The following is a 10,041-nucleotide window of genomic DNA, read 5'->3' as shown; positions in this document are numbered from 1 at the left end:
CCCAAAAACTACAAAGTGCACCTTTAAAGTTGCATGGACACCAGTGATCATCATATTTATCTACAACAGACTCGTGCACGTCTGTGTCCATGTCTGTCTCTGTTTGCAGTTTGCTTTTCCCGCTCCTCCCTCTCTCTCCTCTGCTCACAGCCTCCATGTCAAAGAAGAATTCAGACTCAGGAGGCGTGAAACTTTCCCCTCAACTTTTTTTTCTCCCCTCTCTCCCTCCCACAGCACCAATAACAGGGCTGGCTCTAATGTATGGACGGCTCTGATTTGCTCGAGCCTGCTGTCCTCGGGAGTGACTGACAGCCCGGAGGGGGGAAAGACCTTTTTTTTTCTTCCTCCCTGAGTGTGTTGGACTTGAAGGGGGCTTGACGTGACGACCAGGAGAGGGGGGCGACACTTCTGAACGGAGGCGCAGCGGTGCAGGACAGTTCAGAAGAGCAGAGAGGAGAGAGGAGCTGTGCGGGAAGAGACGGGTCGTCCATCCGTCTACTAGCTGGAGGAAACGCACACCAACAAACCCTTATGGCTGCTTGAGACATAACGATACACCCCCCCTCCCCCTTTTTTCTCTCTTTCTCTGGGACTTTTTTTGGCTTTTTTTTTTTTTTCTCCAAGTATTTGTCCTGTGAAGTTGTTGCAAGTCTGAAAAAATAAGTTGCTCCAAGTGGGTTGAGAAAGTGAATCTTCTCCACTTTGCCGTGGACGTCTCTTGGCGGTCATGGATACCCATATAAGATGGAAAGTTAAACGGAGGATAAGGGACGTCCAAGTCACTTTAGCGGTGATTCTGCTTTTTGTCACATCGCAAGCAAGTTCAGGTAAGATGCAAAAGCTGAGGAGAGAGTTTGTGTTTGGAGCTGAGAAAAGTTTTTTTTTTTTTTTCTTCTTCTTCTAGTGGATCACTGTGATGTCCACCCTCCTCACCCTCCTCCTCCTCCTCCTCCCTAAAACTCATCTTTGTGCCTTTTATTGGTGCCTTAATATATTCAGCTTGGTCTACCCGAAACTATGGGACTTGTCAAAGTGTCAAAAGACTGCAAGTTTTTTTTTTTTTTTTCTCCAGAGAAAGTTTTCTTTTGAGAGAAAACTGGACACTTCTGCAAAAAAAAAAAAACACCCAATAACTGATAGATGTAGGCCTGGATATGTGATCTTAAAGGCTTGCTGCATGTATAAAATAGAAAGAATATACTTTATAACCATAAAAATGTGTTTTCCAGGTGTCCAAGATTTGTTTTGCAAACTTTGTAAAAGTTTAAAGAAACTTTAAATAGACTTTTTCGTGACTTCTTTCCTCCCTCCCTCTCTCTCTCTCTCTTTCTTTCTTTTTTTTAAATAACTGATGAGAAGGATGAGCATGATTTTCATAAGAGGGGAGGGGCTGCAGCTTGTCTTGAAGTGGCAGGGTGGAGTCGCCTCAAGGACTCCAACATCAGGAGGCACAGCTTCTCCAAAGCACAGGGCCCTTTGCTAAAAAAGCTGCAAAACCTCCACTTATTTCACTCTGCAGAGTCTCCTCATGCTCGTCACCAACACTTATATCACTTAAAAAGTCTGAAAGTATGAATTGAAAAGCGTTGATATTAAATGTTAAATCAGATACTTGAAGGAAGAGGTGAGGTGGGTCTTGTGTGGCACTGTTGTGTCCCATGGGTGCTCAGAGGTCACGCAGTGCTGTGGGCAGTGGGGCTGGGGTCTGGCCTACATGTATTATTAGCACCTTAAGGCTGCCTGGCATGGTTGGTGGTCCCGCTGCCGTCTGCTGGGAGAGGCTCTGACACGGGGCTTTGAGGCGAACAGGTGGCTTCTTCCAATCTGCACGGACGGTTAGGAAAGTGTCCGAGATTGTGCCGATGTGACGTCGCAGCCCGGCTGAGCTGCTGATCGACTCAGAGCTCAAGTCTGTCGGAGGAGATCTTTAATCGTTATAATAAAAGCCAGATGCCACCGAAGTGGATTTACAAGCTCATATGGGCTATACTGTTAAACATATGAAGGGACTACCGCAGTTGTTTATTTTCATGTTGCCTATAAACACTGGTTGTTAACTGAACACAACTTGGTTCAATGTGTAATGGTTGGATCCAGATCTGGGTCATTTTTTTGCTGAAAGAGGAGGGGCCGCACTGGAGTTTTTGCTGGGTTGTTACTTGTTAGAGAGCTTGGGACTGAATCCATTTTGATGCTGCAAGCTGGAGTTAATCGGCTCTTAATACCGGCAGAGAGCAACCAGAGTCTTGTAAGTTATCCTCAAGAGGTGCTGTACACAAATCCACGAAACGTGACACTTGACACATGCAGAATGAGAAGCGCTGAGCGCTAGCAACGGGCCAACTACATGCAGATCTGTGTGAACTGATTATCTTGTTCTTCAGATGAAATATTTCACCTTTTATTCATATTCTTGCAGATTTAAGCTCAGTGAAGCATCAGTTTACATCAGGTTTTTGTGTCAATATTCATTTTTTGCACATATCTTCCCCATAATTCAAGATAAATGGTAATTACAGACAATTAGCCAGTTTGTCAGCAGCAATTGATAAATCCTGATCCCACACCAGATGACCTTTTAGCCTCCAGAGACCAGGATGTGCATTAATCTGAAAGCCTGCAGAGGCCTGCCCTGACACACCATCACTGCTTATCTGAGACTTGTCAACTCTGTACACAGTATGTTTGCTTAAAAATGCAGGTGTAACAGAAATATTTACATGTGTAAACTATTAATTGTCAAAAAAGTAGATTTCCCTAAATTGTATGGTTTTGATTTGATGTTATATCTTTGTGTTATTTTAACGATTGACAGTGTAGACCAATCATTTAACGACACTTTCATTGATTCATTAATTTTTCAAAGTTTTTGTTTATAAAGATGCATCCATTGTTTCACCACCTGGAGGCAGCAGAACAAGCTACAAACACCACACAACACTGTGTTAGCAAAGAGTTAGCCTGCCTAGCGTATCAACACCCAGCAGACACAAGGCAGCATTAGCATCACTTTGAGTTGTGTTTTTATCCCCCTGGTGAAAGTAAGTTTAAAGTGTGTGAAAGACTCAGCTTGCAAAATGTTACACAGGGTTAACTTGCTAGTTGCTAACTTTGTCTGCTACTGCTTGAAACAAGGTTGGTTAGAAAAGTGAAGGTGAACTCAAACAATAAAGTTAAAGGCTTTAAAACAAGCCTAAGTCTTAGAAGTCTTTAGTCAAATGTAGCTTAGCTTGTAGGCCTGTTAGTATTTAGCTACTGACAAACGGATGAGTAAAGAAAGGAAAGATTGAGCTATGCGTCTTGCGTTGCCACATATATAGCGTGCTGAAGTAAAGGGTTTTCAGTTAGATGTTTTAAAAAAGGTGTGTGGTTAATACACGCTTAAGAAATGTTCACAGCTGCAACATAAAATAAGTCGGTAACCTAAGCTAAGCTAAGCTGATGCTAACAAGTGGCTAAATATATAGTAGGCCTATAGTGTGTGACGTTTGTAGTCATGACACCACGATGTAGTTTTTTTTACGGCATAGCATTAGCTTTCACTTCTGCTGATTACATTTACGCTTCAGAAATCTTTCGAGTGGCCTTTATTTGTGAAGATTATCTTGCTGAACAAAACATTCAAGTATCATAAGCTTGTGATTGCTCCAGAGTTTATTTTCTTGCAATAATAATCCACAATCCAATTGAAAAATCCCACAGTCTTTCTGTTGAGGGAATCAGGGCAGTGCTAGCTTTAAGGTTAGCCTAAATTCTCATACTGTATCGATTGAGTTTTTTTTTAGCACGCTACCAAATAGTTTGAAGTCGATGGCGACCTGAGGTCACAGAGGATCAGCGCACTGAATGTAAGACAAGCTTTATTAGAGAGAGTGTGAGTGAAGTCATACTCCCCACTTCTTAAGGGAGGTCACTTCGCCCTGGCATTAATGAGGAAAGCTTTGCTTTTGAACTCATGTGAAAAGTGGTAATAACAGAAGGCCTATAAGACAGGGAGGTGAAGAATGAGAGGAGGGGGTCAGAGTTCAGAGGTGAAGGTCGGGACTTTGGGATTGCCGCTGCCGTCAGGTTTACAGTTTCACTGCCTGAAGAAAGGAATTCCTGCTGTTGAAGCTTCACTGCTACTTGTTTCAGTAAATTGTCCTCTGGCTCGTGGAGGTCAAAGAGAAAGAGTGTGAAGTTAAATATTTTAGGTCGTCGTTTAATGCTTTTTTTTAATGTATATAATCTGCGATAGTTTACTTTTTTGTGCCCCAAAACTCATAGACGTCCGACTGAATAACACCCACTGAAATGTAACAGAGTGCCCCGGCCTCCTAGCGTGACAGCTCAGTTGTTTTGTAGTTTTATGATTAGCATACCTGCTATGGACCAAATGGTTTCCTTTGTGTTTCTGCTGAGTTGCCTTTTCTCGCTTAGTTTCCTCTATCAATAGACTCTTTTCACACGTCTTGGAAAAAAATCTGTTTAGACTCTTTTCACTGTGGTTTGTTATCATTAATTAACTAAAAGTTCCTTTGGACGGTCTATGTCGGTAACATAGACACAGGACCAGAACTGACATGTGCAGAGTACTTTAGTCATCAAAAATACTGAAATAACATTCTTTGAATACCTTTTGCCAAATGAAAACAAGGATGGATTTTGGCCAAAGCCAGCGACGGTAAAAGAGCATTGTAAGAGTCTTGAAAAGGAGCCACCAGATACGCCGAGGAATCAGGAAATTCGATCACGATTCAAGAACTATGCTATATATCAGGCGCTGATATTTGTTTTATCCTTATGTCCGTTTTAAAAGGGATAAACAGAAGAAGGCCGCACTGTTTCACTGAGTGCCTTCACATCTGGAATCGATAAGTTCCATTGTGCTGTCTGCTAAGCTCTCCAGAAAGCCTGAAAAAATGTCTTCCAGATGTTTTCTTCCCATTCGCGGTGGAACAGGGGACCATGAAAAAAAAAAAAAAAAAAAAAAATACTGTTGCATTTTTCTAAAGAAAATACACCATTCTGTTCTGGTTTTAGAGAAAATTCCTAATCGAATAACATCTGCAGCCTTATAGCCGGGGTTTATGAAAATAATAGCAGTGTGCCTTCGCGTTTTCGGCCAAGGTCTGCACAAACACATCCCGGGTCATTAAAAGGTTCTTTTTGTTTAAGCGAGCCAACTTTATGACAGGGTTAAAGGTCGAATACAGCTGGTCCGCAGCTGTTTTTCATTTACAGTCTCTTTATATCTGGAGAAGTCGTCCTCCAAAGGAATTTATGGATAATTCCATTTTCCTTGTGTTCGCTGTGTATAAAGTTCTGCATGAGGATGATTAGAAAAGCACAGAGAAGCGACTGGATCCGTGCAGAATTGAATAAATTGCATAAGATCCGGTGTGCTTTGCTTGTAAATTTTACAGGATGCTAACAGCTGGATGCCCTGGAGGATTGCTAGAACTATGGTCCTTTTTTTATATTGTTGAAGTCAAACCCATTTTTATGACTAAATAAAAAGGACAAAGATTCAGTTGTTCGCTTATTGTTTTTTTTTTTTTTCATTTAGAACAGTTGGTTCTGTCCAGATCTGTCCAAAATCAAACTAACACAGCTTGTTCAAGGTGAGAGCCAGACGCAGATGTGCCTTGTGGGTTATCAAGCGAGCTGCATGGCAGCCAAGGGGCTTTTAGCATCCAGAGACACTGACATCATGTAACTGTAGTTTTTCCGTGGCTTGTTTTTTCTGACTCACCTTTAAGTGGCAATCCTGAGGTCGCGTCCAACTCGATCAGATAAGTGGCGGTGGGAAAAAAAATTTCTTCTTGTGTGTGCCTATTGCCATGGCGCGGGGGGAAGGAATCTGAGGTAGTTGGACTGTGGAGAGAAGCGGTGACCCTGCAATTGCATGTGCCACTTCAGCCTGTAAATGCAGGCTTTGTGGAAAAGACGCTGTAAATCAGCCACTAATGCCTGATAACATGGGAGATAAAACAAAATATGCAGGACAGGTCATTTTGACCTCGGGACAGAGTTTAGGAGATCCTTTGTGCAGCACAAATAGTGCATTATTTGCCATATTCTGGACTGATGCTGTCTCTATTCCTTTCCAGACTAATCAAGGGATGAATGATTGTTGCTGCTCAATGGCGCTCTGTACTAATGACACAGCGTGCTTGATCCGAAGCCAGATACAGATGGTTTTTCCTCTAAAGGTGCTGCGACTGAAGTAACGTTTCAGCTTTAAAAACACATGCACAGAGAAGGATCGTTACACTTCACATTACGATTAAAAGGGACAATGTGCTCCCTGCTCGCTGACAGACAAAAGGGAACAAAATGGAGGCAGCGGCGTTTGAAATGTCAACACGAACACACGAGTGATGTGAAAGTTGGACGTGCTGCCTCATGATGCAACTCCCACTCGTGTATTTGATTTTTAAGAGTGAGCTTTGTTGCAGCGTGTAGCGCATGGCAGAGTGAAAAAGTTAAGTCTGGTCCAGGCTCACAAGCCGAGTATTCACTTCAGCTGGGAAACAGTGCTTTTCTCTGTAATGGGGTATTATAATCATTGAGCATGGAAAGCAATGTATGACTCATCCTTTCCAACCCCATTCCCCCTTCCCTGGCCCAAGCTTAGCCACAGCCTGGGCAGTCGAAATACTGAGTGTAAGCATTTCTTTCCTACTAGGGGAAATGCAATGGTTTCTGGTCACTCCACAAGCGTCTCTGTCATCAGATGTCTTCTATTTATACTTTATTAGGTGATGAAATTAGTAAGAGCTGGAATGGAAAGCATTATGTTTTTGCTCGCTCAGCAGTCTTTTGTTAATTAAGGGCTTAGTCTTAATTAATTTGGTTTTGTTGCAGCAGCGAGAAAATATGACCGCAAACGCTAGCATGTGCCGAGGCAAAACTAAAGGAGACGTGTTAGACACACGGAGAAAACACTCGGTAGCAGCAGAGATAAGTGTTTGAGCAACACTGTCTCCTAGAAATTACATTTGTCTAGTGCCACTGTGCAACAGTTAATTCATTTAGTCAAAAATGTAATGAGATAGGGCGAGGAGCTCAGACATCTGGAGGGAGCTCACAGTAGAGATGCTGCTCCTTCGCGTCAGAGGAGCCAGTTCTCGATGCCTCCTGGCTGCCTCCTCTTTGGAAGATTTTTGGGCACATCTAGTTGGTGGGGTAGACCCGGAGCAAGGTGGAGGGATTATGTATGTTATCCGGCTCAGGAAAGCCTTGGGATCCCCCAGGAGGAACATTGCTGGGGAGAGGGATGTGTGGACCACCCTGTTTAGCCTGGGGACCCAACCTTTGATGGATGGATGGATTAATGGAACGGAATAAATGTTGGTAGTGTACATTTCTGCAAACCAAAGATATGTTAAAACTTTTAAACTCTAAATATTATCTTGTGACCACACTGTGCTTATGGTCTGGTTAGGTTTAGGCACTAAAACACTCGATTAGGGATAGGAAACGATCACATTTTAGCTTAAAATTCCTGTTTTGGTTACGACAAAAATGGCCCAAGGTTTCGTTAAAACACCCAGTGGTATAATTCTACCACCGTCCCCTCCGACCCCCAATATGAAAGTCGGGTCATGAAGATGTAATTTCAGCGTTATATGACATGTTTTGAAGAAAATGTCAGTATGATACGTAGCCTAAGACGTGCTAATGTGAACGTATCAGTGGTTTGCAGAAACGTTAACTGCTAGCATCTTATCCTGGTCTGTATGTATGTTGTCTTTACAATATCACATAATGCACGGCAACACTTAATCATTGGTTAAGTTCAGGAAAAGACTGTGTTGTCGGTTGCATGTCGAAGAAGTTAAGAAACACAATTTGTTTACATGTATTAACATCTAACCGAAACCACAATGTTTCCCTAACTTCAGCCAAAATGCTTTTGATGCAAAAAACTAACCACACACACACACACACACACATTTTTATGCATGAAAAGATTATATAAAAAAGAAAAATATTGCAGGGGAACATGGTCCAAACAGTAATTATGATTCCTCATGAAACATAATTGTCCAAACAAAGTAAGTAGTTTATAGTTTGTAGTAAATACAGTAATTACCGTAAATTAGTAGTAATTTCTAGGAGACAGGGTTGGTTTGTCAACTCTTTAACTTCTCCTGCATTCAGGAGGCTTTATATTTCATTTTACCAAAAGACACGATGTCGGAAGTTGATGATTCACAGTTAATGACTCCGGTGAGGTAGCCTACTGTCAGTCAGGCACTCTGCTCTCTCACGGCACACTTACATGTTGCTGCTCAGATAGGACACTGGTTAAAACGTGTCAGTTTTTGTGAATTGATGGTCGACTTGGCTGTCAATGCGACGCCGGCAGTTATTATTTGGCGCTTCAGATGGCAAGTTTTCCTATCCCCAGGCTGCGCTTACAGTGCGTGTTATTACTACCATGAGAACAATGATTGATAACCTAAGTGCTGCTTTTGATTTTCCATTTTCGTGTTTCATCACTCTTTCCACACGTCACTGAAACCGTGCCATCACTTTTTCTTTTTCACCCATCCTCTATTATTTTCTTTCCCTTAAGACATCGCTGATACGATCGCTTGTGCATCATAAAATGGCTGCTTTTGATATATTACCTACATTTACTTGCTTTTTTTTCTCACACTGTCAGCATTCAGTGATGCTGTCTTCTACCGTAGCATGCCATATTAGATTTTAATCGGGAATTTCGTTGTTTTTCTGTTGCACATCTACTGATTTTGTGGACTGGGTCATGGGTCATCGAGTTCACTCATGATGACGAAACTCTCCCTTTGAGAGAAAGCACTGCCTGTTTGGATTGACTCCCGTCGTTAGCTCAGGGGCACAGCGTCTAATGTGCTACTTAGGTTTGGTGTGCCTTAATGAGGGGGAAAAGTGTCACTTTTTGTGCAGGATTTCATATTTATTGGATTCGATTTCATTGTTTTCTGTCAGGGTGTTTGGTGCTGGAATAATGGTTATCTGCGAGGCTGGGTGAGAGGAAATGGCTCTCAAATGTCAGAGCTGCAGGGCCCTCTTTTATCATAACTTTCTGAGCAGTCAGCCATCATAGACCGTATCTGCTGCGGGAGAGACAGAATGAGGAAAAAGGGTTACGACTCAGTAAAGGATCGAATAGGCGCAGGGATATAAAGCTGCTAATGAAGGTTTTCGAGAATAAAACTAAATGAAGCTGGTGAAGGAGACAAAAACTACAGGGGGTGGAAGACGAAGATGACACACATCACACATGTGCCTCAGAAGTGCCGTTTCTGAACTTTCTCGCTGTAAAATGAGCGTTCAGAGGTGCACCGTGGAATCTTGACTCAGTTTTTCCATCTTAGTTTGTGGTGGCCGGCAGACAGTGATTTATCTGCGCTGCTGCGAGCTGCAGCGCTGAGACAGTGAAGTAAACCATCTGGTATTCCCCCTGTTAAAGCAATAAGAGTCCGGCTGAAGCACTGAGACTCAGAGTACACAAGAGAAGCTCCAGTCAGAAAGTCTGTCTGTTCTCTGGATCATCTTTCAAGACTGTGTGCTTGTGTTTGTGTGTGTGAATGTCTGGGTGAATATGCAAGTCTGGTGGAGTTTGTCCACGGACGTGCTTCTGTCTGGTGTTTCCTGACATTTTTGAAATCAGAGGCTGCGGTTAACGTTCAGGTATCTCATGATGAAGGTCAGAATGAGTCGATCCTGGCTGTTGGAGTGAAGGTGCATAAACAAAAAAAAAAAAAATCTCCCTCCTCTCATTTCCTCCTGTGCTTCTTCCTCCCTGCTGCTGCTGCTTTCACGTGCAGCTCTCGGCTCAGGTCACTGGGTCAGTGTCCTGAAAAGTCTGGATTAGAGCCGGTCGATGAAATGTAACTTCACTGATACTGACATGTGAGGTCTCTGACAGGTTTGATTGTACTCTTGCCAGTTTAAACACTGTCCTCAGTTGCCGCTGAGACTTGTCACGTTGTCTACTTCCTCTACTTCCTCTCAGTCACACTTGCTCTTCATTCAAAACAAACCAGCTGACAACATGATGGCTGC

The 10,041-nt window shown here is 42.7% G+C and overlaps 1 protein-coding gene across 2 annotated transcripts in view; it reads left to right on the top strand.

The window, feature by feature from the left end:
* The first annotated feature begins 381 nt into the window (after positions 1-381).
* col5a1 (procollagen, type V, alpha 1) overlaps positions 382-10,041 on the top strand; it is an 83,222-nt gene continuing 73,562 nt past the window's right edge. The window contains exon 1 of one of the 2 annotated variants that reach the window (XM_084339656.1): positions 382-827. In XM_084339656.1, the coding sequence (XP_084195782.1) occupies positions 728-827 (100 nt within the window). In that variant the 5' untranslated portion in view covers positions 382-727. The remainder of the gene's footprint in view (positions 828-10,041) is intronic. The other variant, XM_084339655.1, reaches the window with a different exon arrangement.

The sequence above is a fragment of the Pagrus pagrus genome, assembly GCF_965226575.1.
Source record: "Pagrus pagrus genome assembly, chromosome: 19".
NCBI lineage: Eukaryota > Metazoa > Chordata > Actinopteri > Spariformes > Sparidae > Pagrus > Pagrus pagrus.
The sequence above is the reverse complement of the archived record's forward strand: the minus strand, read 5'-3'. Positions and strand labels throughout refer to the sequence as shown.